The sequence below is a fragment of the Mixophyes fleayi genome, chromosome 2, assembly GCF_038048845.1.
Source record: "Mixophyes fleayi isolate aMixFle1 chromosome 2, aMixFle1.hap1, whole genome shotgun sequence".
Classification (NCBI taxonomy): domain Eukaryota; kingdom Metazoa; phylum Chordata; class Amphibia; order Anura; family Limnodynastidae; genus Mixophyes; species Mixophyes fleayi.
Window position 1 is genome coordinate 175,925,221 of NC_134403.1, and position 18,988 is coordinate 175,944,208.

The 18,988-nt window shown below is 39.4% G+C and overlaps 1 protein-coding gene across 1 annotated transcript in view; it reads left to right on the forward strand.

Moving 5' to 3' along the window:
* GALNT17 (polypeptide N-acetylgalactosaminyltransferase 17) overlaps positions 1-18,988 on the forward strand; it is a 431,961-nt gene that overhangs the window by 230,022 nt on the left and 182,951 nt on the right. The window contains exon 5 of the mRNA XM_075195011.1: positions 11,916-12,113. Within this exon, the coding sequence (XP_075051112.1) occupies positions 11,916-12,113 (198 nt within the window). The remainder of the gene's footprint in view (positions 1-11,915; positions 12,114-18,988) is intronic.

An 18,988-nucleotide genomic window follows, 5' to 3' on the forward strand; every position in this document is an offset into this window, starting at 1 on the left:
ATAGAGTCCAGTTAATCTGAGTAAGTGCACACTCCTAAGTAAAGGTAATGAGGACCCATATTTGCAGTTATGTAATGAAGGCCCTTAAAGTAAAGGTAGTTGTCAACATTCACAGCTTTGGCATGAAAGAAGTGTGCTTTTTCACTTGGATATTCTGTTTATTATGGTGAACTGGTTGTTCAATTTTTGTTCTCTAGTCAGCAGATGACTGTACTTACAATACTGTGCAAAAGTTTTTTGTACAGTCTTTAACTGAAACAGAGGCTTAAAACTGGGTGAGGAACAGCCAAACTCTTCTGCAAAGGTGAGGCTGTGCAAGACAGTTTCATGTCATAGGTAAAACACCATGGTAAGATTGAGCACAGCAAAAAGATACAAGGTAGTTTTAATGCATCAGCAAGGTCTCTCCCCGGCAAAGATTTCAAAGCAGACCAGTGTTTCAAGATGTGCTGTTCAAGCTCTTTTGAAGAGCTACAAAGAAACAGGGAATGTTGAGGACCATAGACGAGGTGGTCGGCCAAGGAAACTTAGAGCATCAGATGAAAGACACATCATGCTTACTTCCCTTCTAAAATGGAAGATGTCTAGCAGTCCCATCAGCTTAGAACTAGAAAAAAACACTGGGACCCAGGTACACCCATTTACTATTCAGAGAAGTCTGGCCCAAAGTGGTCTTCATGGAAGAATTGTGGTCAAAAAGTCATACCTTTGATGTGGAAACAAGGGCAAGCAACTCAACTATGCACGAAAACATAGGAATTGGTGTACAGAAAGATGGCAGCAGGTGCTCTGGACTGATAACTTGAAATTTTAAATATTTGGCCGTAACAGAACGCAGTTTGTTTGCCAAAGGGCTGGAGAGCAGTACAATAATAAGTGTATGCAGGCAACAATAAAGCATGGTGGAGGTTCCTTACAAATTTGGGACTGCATTTCAGCAAATGGAGTTGGGGATTTGTTCCGGATTAATGGTGTCCTCAATGCTGACAAATAAAGGCAGGTGTGAGGATACCACCCTTAGCTGGGATGGAAGTTACCCTCTGTGGGATTCAACTCACTCGGGTAGACCAAGATATATCCAAAATAAGACTTTATTACGACAGCACAACACCACAAGACGTTCACAAGTTACAGGGTAAATGGTAGCATGTATCCTCCAGCAGCCTCCTGCAGTCAGCACTCCAAAGTCATAATCTCTGTCCCTTTCAGGGTCTTATCCTCCCGCAATATTACCACTACCGTTTAGCAAAACAGTTATGGTGTCTCCTAGCCTGGGTTACTAGCTCACACCAACCCTGTCCTGGTAGGGTTCCCTCCAGCGGCACCACAGTTCCTGGCCCAGAGTCCTTTTCACTGATGTCTTCTACACCAGGATCCTCCAAACTAGCATCCCCCCCTGGCATTCTCCTCGCCCTATATTATTTTTCTCTGTACCCAGGAAATAGGGTCAAATGTCTCCAACCTCCCCTTTACAGAAGGGGCCTCCCAGTCAACAATTTAGCTGCTAGACATACTGTCCCTGTTACCTTGATTAGACAATAGAATGGCTTGACTCAATTAGCTGTTTTGGCTGGATACACTACACATGGGGTTACAATAGTACATCAAGGAATGACACTGCACGCTTACATGGAACAATAAGACTTTTGACACATGATATCAGCAGGGTTACACAATATAAGTCTGTGATACCTTTTGATACAATTACATTTATATTGACACATATTGATACATTTCCCCATGCTATTTCAACCAATATATTACTGTGGAGGCACATTGCATATGAGTAGAAGTTCTAACCTCATTACCTCTCAGGTTATCTGTTGACCTAGCTAATTAACATGGGCTGCCAGCTAGTTAACTCAGACATTGTTCTGATAACAAACCTCATCTCAGCTGCACCCCATACAATACACATTTGAGACAAATGGTAATTACATTAGCTACCACAAGCAAAATGACTGCTGTTGTTCTGATATTTTCACACAGTATGGCAATATTGTTTCTATTTATACTACATACAATATCACAGGTAATAGTATGGGCAAAATGTGTCTAATAACATGAAATAATAATACACATAATACACCAATGCTCTGGTGTATATACTTAGACTGGGCCAAGGATTAAAAAGTACAATAAACCGTGAGAAACGGGTGATGATTACATAGTTCTCAGTCCAGTAGTACCCCGTTTCCTCACAGCAGGTACTTATCCATCATGCAATACCATCAGGGAGGCGTCTGATTGGCTCCAACTTTATTCTGCAGCAGGACAATGACCCCAAACATACAAAGTCATTAAGAACTATCTTCAGTGTAGAGAAGAACACATCAAGTCCATCTGGGATAACATGCAGAACATCATTTCTAACTCTCCAATGTACAGAACATACACACTGTTATAAGATCCTGGTTTCACCTTGTACCATGCCAACTGTAAACAAGGAATCCCAGTTGTTATGTTTACGCATCTCAACTAGAAATCCGTAAGAGCGACTTACACTATCCTTCTGTTTGACAAGGCTATATACTGCCTAAGCATTACACATCTATTGACCTCCATGTCAGACAGTCCACCATTATGTGTTAATCGCTAAATAAATACCAATCTACCATTTACTTCACTATACTGCATTATCTATATAAACATCCATTCATTCATTCCAGGTATCTAAACATAAGATACAATACATAAATGCATACATACAATGCATATAATGCATTCTAGATTCAACAGGCACCATGTTATTTCAGAAGAAGGTATAATATATATATATATATATATATATATATATATATATAATATCCTATTATGTTGTTATTAACCTTATACTTTAGCAATCCTCATTTGTATATTTAAGTTCAGGGTTTCCTTTGTGTGTGTGTATTACATATATATATATATATATATATATATATATATATATATATTTATATATTAAGTACTAGTGTATATGCTATAAGACAGAAAGTGTATATGAGTGTGTAGTCAGTATTGCTCTTTTGTGTAGCGTGTGTTTAGATGTAACAAGAGAAAGATAAAAGCATTTATGAAGGGAATGTGTTTAAGGAACCACATGTTTGTCCTTGTTTAATGGGAAATGTGTAAATGTGTAAAGAGAAATGTGTTTAAGTGGGAATAAAGAAAGATTAAATGAGAGAGAGAAAGATATGAAAGTATGATTAAATAGCAAGAATGAAATAGGAAAGTTGCATGGTGCATGTGTGTGACATGTGGTCAGGCCTAAGGGAAAATACAGGCCTGGAAACAATAGCCTGCCTAAGGAGGGGAAGGGGGACTGTGTAAGAGGCATACCTTTGTGGTAAAAAGCCATCCTTTGTAAAAGTTACTTATAAAGATTAAGAAAGAAATAGTAAAATATAAGATACCGGCAGATACAGACAGATGAGATAAAAGTTAGATAATTGTCACTCACCAGACTGTGAGTGCCATTTCCCGTGTGTTCAGGAACCGTGGCCGTCCGCCATCCTGAGGGTCTGCGCATGTGCAGCCCTTATCAAGCCTTCAATACCTGTTGCTTTTAATTGATTGGATGATCAGGCAACCCTCCCTATTTAAACCACCTGTGATCATTACCTGGTTGCCTGATCTTGGAGTCTCATTCCCCATGAGCCTCTGAAGGTGTTCCTGTGTTCCTCGTGTATTCAGCTTCTGCTGATTCCTGTTTACTGCTATTGTGGTTGCCAGACCACTTCAACTCTCCTGTGTTCATCGTGCCTGCACTCAGCTGATACCTATCCGCTGCCTCCGTTACTACTACAGAGTTCCTGCTCACTTCAACTCTCCTGTGTTCATCTTGCCTGCACTCAGCTGATTCCTATCCCCTGCCTCCGTTACTACTACAGAGTTCCTGCTCACTTCAACTCTCCTGTGTTCATCGTGCCTGCACTCAGCTGATTCCTATCCGCTACCTCCGTTACTACTTCAGAGTTCCTGATTGTCTCAACTCTCCTGTGTTTATCGTGTCAGCTCTCCGCTGCCTCCGTTACCACTACTACTGGATACCAGACCGCCTCAACTCTCCCGTGTTCATCATGTTTCCAGTTTCACTTACTACCGCTTCCTGAGTATTGCTTCTTTGATTCTGGATTACCTGCCGTGCGCTGCACCAACCTGATTACCGCTTCCACCCTCCAGTGGTCTCTCCTCCTGCCGGCCTTCAGCCTTCAGGTATCCCTGCACGTCGCTCTGACAGCTTACTCTCCTGAACCGCGGTATGCATACTTTCCATTGACTTTGCTTTTGTATTGCATATCCATCTGGACTGAGTTGTGTTCTTCTCCGGAGCCTCCTATATCCCCACTATAGACAGCGGTACAACTTGCTATACGCAGACCGCTGACTCTCACTTCCTCCTCGCTACCCCTGGACATTCCTCCTCACTATAGCAGTGGTACAACTTGCTATACGCAGACCACTGACTCTCCTCACGTTTCCTTGTCCATCTGGATCCTCGTGTACATTCATCTACTCATTACCAGTTGCTGCTAGTCATAGACTTTCCTTGAGCATTCTCTCACCATCTGCTGTTTCTCCTGTTCTGTTGTCACCCTGCTACCAGAGAACCATAATACCAGCTATATTACTCTGGTAAGTCCATCATCTGGTGATATCCTGGGCAAAGACTCCTAGTGCCCGTGACAGTAATATAGAGAAGTTATTGCAGGTTAAACTTACAGTGGAATGTTGCAGTGATGTCCAGTGCTTCCAGTAGTGTGTAAGATGTGTGTGTGTTCAAAAGAGACAGTTTTGCCTGCTTCTTGAGTTTATAAACCTTTACCCAGAACGCATTGCTTCAGGTGGGGGTTGTTGGCCACTGTCACATCTCCTACAACTGGACACTGCCTGCAATGATGGCTCACTGCTCTGTGTTTCTTAGCTGTAAATTCTTGTCCTATGAGCACATGTTTTCCTTTGTTTGAAATGCTCTCTGCTAAATGCCACTTGTGAGAGACAATTTCTTTGTTTGAAATGCTCTAGCTTTCAGCCAATTCATATCTTAATCTGTGCATAAGTTCGGCGCATGTAAACAGCAGTGGAATGCTAGTGGCCAGTATGCATGACTCAAGCTCCGCACACCACGACTGCATCATCAGCGGCGATATAGGAGCTCCTTCACATTCCCCTATTGTCGGTATTCTGACACTACAATTTGGAAGGTTTACTTAAAACCAATTGTCTCTATCTAAGTGTATTTTGTACTATTATATACTCACTTCTGTAGCAACATAAAACATAACATTATAAGAAAGTTTTAAAGGAACAAAAAAATCATCAAGTTCCAAGGAATTGGTTGGTAATCTTCAAAAGTCCACAATCAAATTCCTTGAGAAAGTCCATACATAGATATTTTAGAAAGAGTCCTTGAGTAATGCTTATTAAGTGTAGATCTTTTTTAAAGTTATGAAGCATTCAAATAAAATTCATTGTTAATAATTTCTCTTTTTCCAGGGTTAGGAGAGTCCTTTTTCAAGTTATAATCAAGTATTTTCACAAGTTTTGTATATGAATTTTTGAGCAGAAATCAGATCTAAATGATGTCTGAAGTATAGTAAAGACTTTGAACGTTCTATTAGAGTCAAGTCCAAATGGATAACAATCCAGGAAGAAGGAGAGAGGGACCCCAATGATCACCAACTCTCACTTGTCCTCTTCCTACCAACTATGGAGATGATAAAAAAAACCTCTATGCAATTGACGACATCCTAGGAAAAAACCCTAAGAGATACATAGTGAAAAAAGTATCCCCTCTCTCAAGGGATATTCTATAGGAATAACAAATCTTGCACCGCTAATAGTAAAGTCCATAAAAAAAATGAGAATCTTGTCATATTTGGTGGTACATGTCAAAAATATTCCAAGTAGTTGGTTTAGTAGCTAGTCCATGAATGAAATAATCCATAACAGTCCATAACCCCCCCTCCCTTAATAGTTCCACATTTGTTGTCTTCTAGTTCTTATACATTGTTCTTCTTTGTATAGTTTTACAGTGTCTTTGAGTTCTTTAGTCATTCTTTTTATCTTTCTGTAGATAACAAGTAGTGCAATATATAGGTTTAATATCAGCAAAATGAGAACTATTATGGAATGTATGAGGAGATTGAAAAATGATGTTGCTTTTGGACTGTAACTAAATAAGCTTTCCTACCAAGATATTTTGGCGTCCTCCACTAAGGCATACAGGATCTTTGTCACTTTGATGGCATCATGTGCCATGGTCACTCACTGGACTGTTAGTGCCTCTAGGTTGAGACATGGGTCTCTCTCGCTCCTGCCGGCGCCTCTCCTGAGCCGCGGCCGTCCGCCATCTTGACTAAGATTGCGCATGTGCAGAAACCCTGAACTGTTAATACCTCGCCTCTAGTCTCATTGGTTAATTAATCACCTCTCAGTACTTAAGGCACCTGTTGCCCTATTACCTTTGCCTGTTCTTGGTTCTTATTCCTTGAGACTCTGAGGTGTTTCCTGTTTCTGCTCGTGTTATCCGTTTGCTGTGGACAAGTCTCCTCTTCACATAGGTAGTAGAACTTACTCACTGCAGACTACTCTCGCTACCTCCATTACCTGCCTGCTTCTGGACAAGTCTTCTCTCCACATCGGTAGTAGAACTTACCCGCTGCAGACTACTCTCGCTACCTCCGTTACCTGCCTGCTTCTGGACAAGTCTTCTCTCCACATCGGTAGTAGAACTTACCCGCTGCAGACTACTCCCTCTACCTCCGTTACCTGCCTGCTTCTGGACAAGTCTTCTCTCCACATCGGTAGTAGAACTTACCCGCTGCAGACTACTCTCGCTACCTCCGTTACCTGCCTGCTTCTGGACAAGTCTCCTCTTCACATCGGTAGTAGAATTTACCTACTGCAGACTACTCTCGCTACCTCCGTTACCTGCCTGCTTCTGGACAAGTCTTCTCTCCACATCGGTAGTAGAACTTATCCGCTTCAGACTACTCTCGCTACCTCCGTTACCTGCCTGCTTCTGGACAAGTCTCCTCTCCACATCGGTAGTATAACTTACCCGCTGCAGACTACTCTTGCTACCTCCGTTACCTGCCTGCTCCTGGACTAGTCTCCTCTATACATCAGTGGTACAACTTGCCTATTGCAGACCACTCACGTTGCTCTGTTACATGCATGCACCTGGACAAGTCTTCCCTTCACATCAGTGGTACAATTTGCCTATTGCAGACCACTCACATTACTCCGTTCCACGCCTGCACCTGGACAAGTCTTCTCTACACATCAGTGGTAAAACTTGCCTATTGCAGACCACTCACGTTACTCCGTTCCATGCCTGCGCCTGGACAAGTCTTCCCTTCACATCAGTGGTACAACTTGCCAATTGCAGACCACTCACGCTATTCTGTTACACACCTGCGCTGGACAAGTCTTCTCTACATATCCGTGGTGAAACTTACCAGCTGTAGACCATTCTTGTTTCCTTGTGATATAGCTACTACTCTGTATGGTACCTATTAGCTGGACTAAAGTCTACAAGTGCCTCTGTATTGTAGCTGCAAGTCGCTGACTCTTCTACTATATTGCTGATTGGTCTTTGCCTAACGTTATCCAGTTATCAAGTACTGGCCTGCTATATGCTACCTGCGTGCTAAGGCATTTGGACTCTTCCCTCATTTTATCCTGTTTACTAATCTGCTGTACCTTCACAGTTCCACGGTGCCAAGACTCAGCATTTATACTATTGACATTCCTTTCCTCTATTCTACTGTATGGTTCCACTGATTCACCAGACTACCCAGAGGTCCGCACTTCTGGTAAGTGTAGCTACACCTGGTGAATTCTGGGTAAAACTCCTAGTGCCCGTGACAGTAAGAACAGGCCATGACAGACCCAGGATCGGAACCAACAGCTAAGGATATGCTGCAGTACTTGGTTACTCGGGTTGAATAGCAAGATGCTTGTCAGCAACAGCACCTGGTGAATTCTGGGTAAAACTCCTAGTGCCCGTGTCAGCCATCTTGATGGTCGGTTGTTTCTCTGTCTCCTTGAGTTTCTCCAAGATGTCGTCCTCCTTCCTGAACTTGAGCAGCCAGTTCTTGAGTTCTGTCCTGAAACCAAGTGGAATTTTCTGAAGCACCACAGGTGTATCTGGACGGATATCTAGTCGCTTCTCTGGGGTCACTGGTGTTCTTCCCATCTCGTCTGCTACATCGATACCTAGAGTGGGAATAAGAGTACAATATGCTCCTCGGAGGAGATTTCCTCTCTGGGTGCAGTTAGCAGTATAAACAGTATTCAAGACATTTTGGAATTAAAACCAGCACCAGTAATATTGACCCAGATATTTTAATTTAGATGATGGTTTTGGACTAACATCCATCAAACATGACCCTTCAGTATCCCAGCATTGTTGCTTGAGTACTCTATCATGATTCCCTTGACACAATATAGCGCATTCTCGACTCCAACATCCATCCGTGTCAAATAGATATGGATGTGACCCTTCATATGTTAACGAGTCAGATTGGAGACGTGGATGGAGTGTTGTATCCCCTTACATCGGAATACCGGAATTTACTGCAGTGTACTTCTTCCTCTCTCTACCAGAAAGAGGAGCTAGAGAAGAATAAGTACAGGTCAGATTCAGGCAACCATGCCACTGTGTGAGCCACCAGTTTGTGTGATTCAACACAAAGACAGGGACAAATTGCTTTATCCTCTGTCTAAGGTTGAATGGATAGCGACCATTGTGGAGAGAAGCCACTATGTATTTTAGATTTTCTGAGAGTTCACTCTGAACCTGTGCACATGCCAGAGCCAAATCAGCTTGTTATGTACGTGTAGTTGCCATCCAATGATGATTGTCCACCTCAAATTGTGTGGTTCCAAGGCACCCTGGATCCAGCATACAGTCATTCAGTCCTGAAGTCTGTGGTTGAGAGAAGTGCTGAGCCCAGAGCTCCTGCTAATATACAGTTAGTGATACAGTAAAAACAATACAGATGATTTGGCATGTTTCCATAGGTTCAGGCTTTAGGATGGTCCAGTGTAATGCAGGTCATTGGCCAGTTCAAACGATGCCCCCCAAGGGTGGGGGTCTGCTCTCCAAAAGATGCATACTAATCTTCCTGCCGAAAGCTGGTTCATTAATTACACAAATAATACCATTCTGATGATTTTATTCCCTATAATCCATATCTTTCATACGCAAGGTGCGATCTCTTAGGCGATTGGACCGGACATCTATGGATAAATTGGGGATTAGAATGATACTAGACATGATATGTTTCCTGTATAACATAACATTATAATATTTAACTACAAACTCTGCTACATTTAATTATAAATAACTATGTTTTGCAACTATTTTTAATATGATCTAATTACAAGTGTATGTGTTCGTGTAAATGTATGTATAAGTGTTCGCTCCTCCACGCCGTAGCGTGCTATTCACATAATTTCAGACCTAGACAATCAGATTGATAGATATTAATTTGAAATGACCATATCTAATTATTTGACTTCGACAAGCTCTATCTTGTTCTCCAATGAGACCCAATACCAATCCTCTAAATTTTTTCAGAAGGGCTACAGATAGAGAGGTAGTGGCATCTATATGAGCAGTTCTCAAGGATGTGATTTACATCAAGTTGAGTTCTTATACCATCTCCTGTATGTTGTGCCAAGCTCCCAGGTTTATTCCTCAGAACCTCTAAATCCATAGTATTCAGTGTATTTATTCCCATTGCACCCCCTTCAAGAGCGGTTGCAATGACATCTCGCTTCCACCTCTATTTTCTAAGTCTCCAGTCATCCCTTCATGTTTCTTGCCCATATTCCACCCATCCCTTTAGCATATCTAGCTGGTTCCTCACTAGTTTCTCACATCTGTGATCCCAACAATCTACTCTGAAATCCTCTACTGAAATTCTCCAGGTGTATAGCATAAATTTGACGTTGGTTATTATTGTCCATGGAGATGATAATTGGGGTGCTATCACATCTGCTATCTTATGGATAGGGATGTTACAGTCATCCAGATGTGGCCTGACTGGTACTAAGACTTCTCTTTCATAAGGTATTCTGACTACAGTCACAAATACTTGTCCTCTCCCTTTAAACGGATACCAATGGCCACTATCCCCTGGTTGTAAGGAGAGATATTTAAAAGGTTTTGTTTTGGAGAGAAAAATCCGCTGAGAGAATGTCCAACACCCTTCATCTGCTTCCTTGTAGAATGGCCATTTAAAGGTCCATCAATGTTACTCTTCATTTATCTGTCCCATGCCCCCCCCCCCACCACCACCACAACCAAAGAGAATTCTACTACTGTAGTATTTCTGTCTCAGTGTCCTAGGTCCCCCTGTGTTTGTCCTGTCTCAGTATCACTGGAAGGTAGAAGGGTAAGCACCCACCATTGCCCCTCCCATGCAGATGCCTATAAGTAGACCTAACATAATTGAGTAGAAATATTCTCACCCTCCTCTACCTCACACTGTCAGTTCACCATTCTATGCAAGATAATGAAGTCCAATCGTTTTGGCCAATGCTTGTTTTCTAACAGGCTCCTGTACCCCTCTCTCTCTCCTTAGCCACACAACATACGAGGTAAAGTCCAGTAAATCATAGGATGTGTAAAACCCATGGTCGCTGTAAACTGTAAACAGCTAAAAGAATGATTGAAAAGTTATTAAACTCTTTTACTTGTGCTGCAGTGCGCTTCCACAATTACAAAATGTTATCAACATATCTGAACCATTTATCAATATATAGCACAAATGCCAATCACAAGTTTTTCCTAGTTTTTAACATAATTTATATAATTCATATAAACACTTTCAGTGTCAACAGCAGGGAATTGGTATTTGTTTTGACTTTTTTTTTGCTAGCGTAATAGGTTTATGTGACGTGCCACTGTTTCTTCAATTATAAAAGGATTTAAACTGTCTGTTGTGATCATAGTTTATTCATAGAGAAGTTTGATGCTTGTTGATAATTTTCATCAGATGAAAATAAAAAATTCAATAATGGTAAATCAAACATTGTCTTCTAGAAACAGAATATACTTTATTTATAGAGTTGGTAAAGTTATTGTGATTCCTGGCTTTTAAAATCTTTAAATTCAAAAGGTTTATAAATTCATAATGTAATTTAGAATTAATTACTTCATGTGACAGCTTTGCTATGATGTTTCTGGGTTCACATAACAAGGAAGTTCCCTTTATAAGCTTGGTTAACAGAGTGCTGTGACATCCATGATGATGAAGATGATGCAATTAGCTCAGAGACTGCTGGTTTTAATACAATCATGCAATTAATAAAGGTAATATTTTTATTTTCAAATGGTCACTCCTTTAGAGTCATGGATTAATTAAATTTGAATTGACATCAAGCTCTTAGTCACAGCAATTGTGCTCTGTAGGCTATGACTTATATTTGGACAGTAATGATGTCACTTTTTTCATATGACATATATTGAATTTGAATGCATAACTAAAATAAAAAAGGATAATGAAAGTCACCTCAGAGTTCCATAACCTGTAATTTTTTATATGACCTTAGAAATTATCAGTGGTTTCTAATATCCTTACATTTTAAAGGGTCACTTATATCTGCCGTGCACATCTCAAAAATAAAGCCTTCTACACTTTTATAATGCTTGTTACTGATTGTTATTATTTCTGCATTTCTTTTGTACTGATGAAAAGTGACAATTGTGCAAATTTCAAACATTTCATAAAAAATCACTAAATTAAGCATGGCACTTGCTGATTGTTTAGTGTTCATTTGTATTGGTTTTTTTTGTGTAGAATATCGTTTATTTTCTTTATTAGTTTTAATGCAGTTCTTGCAACGTTTTGCATTGACCATTCTGGGAATACATTTTGTCTTGTGTATTATTTTATTATTTTTACCTTCTGTTTTTAAAGGGCTGAGCCAGTTCTATCTCGGATTCAGGAAAACAGGAGAAGAGTAATTTTACCTTCAATAGACAACATCAAACAGGACACATTTGAAGTTCAAAGATATGAAAATTCAGCCCATGGATATAGTTGGGAACTTTGGTGCATGTATATAAGTCCTCCTAAAGACTGGTGGGATGCAGGGGATCCATCTTTGCCTATAAGGTTAGTGAAAGCTATTAACTATTCACAAAAAAATGAAATGAGTTTCACTATATAAATAAACAGTAAAGCTGAAAAGATGCGTACTTCTGTAATGTAATGCATTGCATGTTAAAATTGTCCACACTCCAATTGTACTATAGGTGGTCACATTGAAGCTTTGAATGTGGGTTTGAGCATAACACTGTTGAAGTATTGTTTTTTTAGTTGGATATAAAAGTTGTGAAGTTGTCATAGTGTGAAGACCCCTGTGGTGGTCTGGTCATAGGGCCATATGTGGCAATAAATAAAAAACAGAGTGCCCCCATGAATAACCAAGTGTTTAACACATGTTATGTGGATTGGACATTAGTCTAGTGGAATTGTCACTCTAACAATAATCATTGACTCCACCACTGCGAATGACTGTCTTTCTATCACAGGGCTCTCTCTCCTGCTCACCATAGGGACTCCCTCCTGAGTAGCCATGCTGCCTAGATGCAGTAACCCCCCTTTCTGTATTGGAGTACTTTACAAAGGGTGTCTGTTAAAATCCTTCCATCCATCAACTCCTTTAGATAGCCACACTGCCCCTGCAGCGAATCCCCCTTACTGTGGAGGCACTTTGCATGGGGCTTACTAGCATACAGCGCCTTGTTGCCTCACATTAACCAACCTAGTAGACCTGTAACAGCCGGGCAGCTTCCTCCAGGGGCTCTTTACAGTTTCTGCTCTTCATCACAGTATATGTTAAACAGTTGCCCCATTCAGTGGACAGTTACACTGGCCACATCACTACTTCTTTCTGTTCCTCACTTTTTTGTGTAATTTTACTTGTAGGAGACTCTAGTTATTGGGGCTCTCACCACCTTTCTGCATTCAATATCTCTGGTATCTCTAATGTGGGGTACCCCTTATGGTGGGATTGCCCTCTGTATATGCCCTCCTGTTAGGGCTTTCAATGATTGAGGCCTCTGTATCTCTCTAATAGGCTCATTTTATTTTGCCCCACAGCATTCTCCACCCACCCACTATTTTTTTCCCTCTATGGGGTGATTCTGATCTGTTGCCTTGCGTTATTATGCTTCCCCTTGCTGCGTACTGGAATGCAAATTGGCCACCATCATCCTTGCTGGGGAGAGCAGAGTCTTATAGACTCAGGTATCCCATGTGAGTTTCCTATAGCCGGAACTGGTGCTTTAGCGCTGCAGTGCTAAACTCTGCCCACTTTTGACTATGCACCTATCGTGAGGCCCACTTCTTGTCCTCCTGCTGTGCCCTATCCTGTTGACCCTACTTGCTTGTTGCTTGCTTGTTGTGGCACCCTGGCAATACAGCAGATGCTGCAATAGTTGGATCTTATCATAAATCAAAGTTACAGCACTAACATTAAGTTGTAAGGCTTTGTCAAATGGATCTGCAACAACAAATGACGTTAGCTATCATACATTCTACATTTACAAAAAATATTTATAGGATGTAATAGCTGTGTTTGGCTTTAGTGATTGTCATTTCTATCTCCATGGCCTCAGAGACTTGGAAAACATATGTTTCAGGAGGATTTATAAGATATAGAATGAAATATAGAATGAAAGATTTTCTGAAGAGAAGAGGCATGACAGAAATGTTAAGAGGAGGAACAGTAATTTATAGTACAGAACAATGAATTCTGAATGAAAATAAGAAATGTCAGGTTAAAAGGTTGATATAGTAAATGTGTATGAGATCTGACATGAAAAATAGTCAATTGCAGAAAATATCCCAACAGTGTAACAATAAGACTCAATTTGTTATAATGTTTTTTAAAAGCATTACACTTTTATCAAAATATATTTTTAAAAGTTGACTGTAAATGTTTGATGGAGAAAATGTCTCTAATTTTCTGTTTTGATTATTTGCTAAGAAATAATGAGCAGGAGTGCAGCCTATTGCAATGATATATTTTTTATTAAACAATATGTACATTCAAACAAACCAAGGCTTACAATATGTATAGAAACTACCAGCATACCATGTATGGTTCAAAGCCAACAGAGTATGTGGCATCATATAGTCAAGCATCGGTAGCTATCTCTCACATGTAGAGTGTGTAACTGTGTCCTTGCGCATCTACTTTGGCTCGTTACGCACAGTCTAATTCTTTGTTATGTGCTTTAAATCATTAAGGCTCTTCATAAGACATAATTACATGTGCTGGAGCAAGCATTAAAAAGCTTAATAATCCGTTAAATCAATTAATACAATTGCAAAGATAAATCAAATAGAAACAAATGAAAAACATGCATCATTACAATAAAAATGCATCAGTGTGAAACTTATAAAGTGACATATTGTATTATTATTGTTATTATTGTTATTAATATTATTATTATTAGTTTTTATTTATAAAGTGACAACATATTACACAGTGGTACATTGCAAAGATCTTGACACAACCAAATAACATCCAATTACATGAAAAAGAAAGTAAAGATGGCTATGCCCGAATGAGCTTATAATCTGACAAAAAGGTGTGGGTAACAATAGATGCATAAGGTCGCGGAATAATAATTGCACTGTTGGTGGGAAAAGTGTGTACAGCTAGTGAGAATAGTGCTGCCTAGGTGGGAGTGAAACTGTGGACCCCTTCCTATGATGCACACACAGTCACTTTCCCATTACAGCTCAGCTTTGTCAGTAGATGGACTGAAGTCCCAAATGGCCCTATCATTACCTCTCTGGCCAGGCTCCAAAGGGAGGTTACAGTACTATGTATCCACCACCTCCTTCTCAGTGGCCCTGGTGGAAAGATTGTAAATTTATGTTTATAGTCCATGTTTCACTTAAGGACCATGCACTACATATTAGAGATGCACGCTGACCCGCGTGCTTTGGATCTGGATGTGGTGTTGGTTCTAAAACGTCTTTGTGTTTTGGATTTGTTAATGGTTTTGCCCAAAAATTTTGAAAGTTTTTGGTTTTGGATCTGGATTTAATTAAAAATTGTGAAAAATATGTAAAATGCTTTGATTTTGAGCTGTTTTTGCTCCTATATTACTACTGTATTTATGCCATTAACATTCATTTACAGTCATTTACAATCTATTTTCTAGTGATCTCTTTACAACTTTCCAAATTTTGCCTAATTTTGGCCAAAGTCTGCAGCGAGCTGGCTGGTTAAATTTAGTGACAGAGTAGCTGCAAAAATGAATGGCAGTTTACTAAAAGATACCATCTCCATTTCTGCTTTAATTTTCTTTTAATTCAATTCCATATCTCACATTAGCACTCAATGTTTCGGTCCTACATTTGGACCTTTGCAATCCCAGATTGTCTTCATGATTCATCAAAAGGTGATCGTCTGCACATCATTGTCAAAATATATGATGGCTTCCTTGTATTCTCTATGAGGCGCTCCAAACAATAGGCTTTCCGACCTGGAACACATAACCAGAAATGCCAAACAGAAAAAAACATTTTTTTGGATTGATGTGTGGTGATAGCAAATAGAAATATATTAGTCAACTTTAGCAGTAAGATTTGAAAAATGAAGACCGTGTTCCTGCAGTTTAAACAAAGAACATGTGGTTGCTATGGTAAATCTAACAATGGTTAGTTTTGTGCTCACATATTGTTACTTCTTATCTCTGCAATAATTTCTTGACAAGCGAAAATAAATTATTCATCCCAAATTATATTTTTTATAATTGCTTTAAACCTTGTATTGTTTGATGATGATATGCTTTGCATAATATTACACACACAAATAATGAAAGGAAGTCTGCATAGCTGAAGGGAAAACTTCTTGTGTAGGAAGGCGAAGCAAGATGTTGGTCCCTAATCTGTGTTTATTCATAGCGGTTTGCAAGCCCTGTGTTTGGTCCTGATTCAGTTCTCCAGCCATTAGCTATATTTTTAGTATATTACCTCCAGGATATTGTAAGTAGGAATTCCACATGTCTTAGAGACATTCAATATTTTTTATTAAAATGTCAACATATTGGACCACTTGATGTTACTTTTTTATGTAGCATGTATACCTGTAGCATACCTTCTTTCCATTTCTTTTATATCTTGATGGAAACGTTCTCCCTGCTCTTCACTCACTGCTCCCAAATTTTTAGGAAAATAGTCAAGGTGGGAGTTGAGAAAGTTGACTTTTAAGCTCATGGAGCAACCAAGCTCTTGGAACGCTTTCAACATTGTTTCCACCATTTCCTTGTAATTTGGGTCCTTTTTGGTTTCCCAAAAAGTTTTTTATGACCACAGTAAAGGCAACCCACGCTTCTTTTTGAGTTGGAGCCATTGAACTGATGAAGTCTTTGTCAGATATGAGTTTTCTAATATCCAGGCCAACAAAAACCCCCCTCTTTCAGTTTTGCCTCCGTTAAACCTGGAAACTTGGATCCCAAGTACTTAAAGCATTCGCTATCTTTGGGAAGTGCCTTAACAAATTGCTTCATTAATACTAATTTTAGATGGAGTGGACGCATAACGGCCATCATTGTGAAGTAAACTGCTTTTAAGCTTCTTTTGGAAGAGTCAATGAAAAGCCTCCATTCAGAAGAATCATACTGAATGTGGAACTGAGCCATCAACCCCTCAAAATCAGAGCAAAACACCAAATTACCCTCATGCAACAAGTAAGACAGAAAGGGCTAGATTTACTAAGCTGCGGGTTTTTGAAAATGTGGGGATGATGCCTATAGCAACCAATCAGATTCTAGTTGTCATTTTGTAGAAAGCACTAAATAAATGAAAACTAGAATCTGATTGGTTGCTATAGGTAACATCCCCACTTTTTCAAACCCGCAGCTTAGTAAATCTAGCCCAAAGTCTTTTTCCCGATGTCTGTACAATGCAAAAGATGTACCTTCCATCGACACATTTTTGCTTTTAAGTCTAGAACCAAGTAATTCAGCAGATTGCTTAGGTAGATCTAGGTCTCTCACCAAATCATTGAGTTCCTCTTGCGAGAAAAGTTTTGGTTCGTCAACTTCAACATCTGAAGAACTTGATCCATCTTCAGGCTGAGGTACAGTTCCATTCTCGTCAGGCCAATTGACTTCATCCAGGTTTGTAGGAGGGTCGGGCACAGGGACGTCTGGACCATGGGGAATGGGACGAATAGCAGAAGGAAGATTGGGATACGTGATAGTGCATTTCCACTTTGAATTGTACCCCTTCACATCACAGGAACAGAAATGACAATCATCACTATGATTCTTTTGCTCGCGCCACATCATAAGAATTCCAAATCGAAAAGCTTTTATCTTGCCTTTTGACCAATTACGAAGATCTTCGATGCACCGCTTACATACTTTATGAGGAGCCCAAACTTTATCTTGGTCACCAAGTTTTAATTTAAAATAAACGAAATAAACTTTCTTAACAAAATCCGTAATATTCAACTGCTGCTTTTTCACCATGAACTCTCCACATATGAAACAGAAACTGTCAGGCGAATTTACACACTTTCTTGGAGGCATTGCACTAATTTTGAACCACACAGACAATAGCAAGATGACAACTGAAATGAAATACAAGATTGTGGAGGAATCAGAGAACAAGTTAATGCATGAAAGAACATGTCCGGGCAGGCCCTAGCAAGCACACTCAACAATGCAGTGATCACCATCAGGACCAATAAACATGTATTTTCATGTTTTTGGGAGCACTCGCAGTGAAAATAAATTTGTTTTTCCATGTTCAGTTTTTTTCCCCCAAGTATGATGAATTTGAAATTTAGCGATTTCCAGCTACCTGTTTGAACAAGGCACATTTCGATTGTGAAAGAACCTGACGTCCCAGGAAAAAACCGTGGTCATTTTCGAATTCAGCGCACCAAAAACATAAGAATCAGATAAAATTATGAAAACAGCTTTTGGTTGCAGACCTGTGTTATCTGTTGCAGACTCCCTGTCTGTTTGTTCCTGGATATGCTCTACCCATTGCCCATCTTGATGCTTGACCTTTTGGCTTGCCTGGAGGTTAGTCTTGTTTGCTGCTTGCCCTTGACCATTTGCATCATTACTGTTTTACCCTTTGTATACCTTGTGGTATACGGTACTCCCAGTCTCTATACATCTTCACTATTTGGCACCTGTGATAAACATTTACTACTTTTTTTTAATAGATAGATTTTTGGAAAGGGATTTCTTAATAAATTGCTAAAAGAAGCATTCACTAAAGCATTCAAATTCAACATTATTAAAGTATAAAGAAAAATCTGAAAAATTAAAAAACATGGAGGTACAATGTATTACTAAATATATATTAAAAATAATAAAAAAATTTGAGACAATTTTAAAGAAACTTAAAGTACCTCTTGTTAGGCACCTCTCTCCCTCTGAAAATTCTTGTAAAAAGTGGATAATTTAAAAACAAAACTAGTTCCAAGTTTATTAAAACATCAACCCGGAAAGCCAACATCCACAGACTGTAGTTGATTGTCACAGACAAAAAAAGAGTTGTTTACAATATAGGAATTACAATGTTTGTAAACATATGTACAAAATGTCTATGAAATTTACTGCTGGCATAGATAAAGAATATTCAACAGTAAAAAGTATCATAACGTGTAATTCAGCATATATAATAAAGTGAATGTAATTTAATATATTTGGGAATGACCAAAAACACTGTTGAAATTATGTATTCAGGAACATCAAGAATGGTTTAAACACACATAGTTTACTGAGGCACTTTGCCAATAAAACATAATTCCAATGTAAATGGTTTAACTGTTAGAGTCATAGAACAAGTAACATTAGGAAATTGAGGAGGTGATAGAGATTTTGCTCTGTCAATAAGAGAAATATATTGGATCTATGGCTAATCTCATTAATACCATATAGTCTCAATGAGGGAATTGATATGGTCTCTTTTTTAGGTTAATGTTAATTTAAGATGGCAAACCC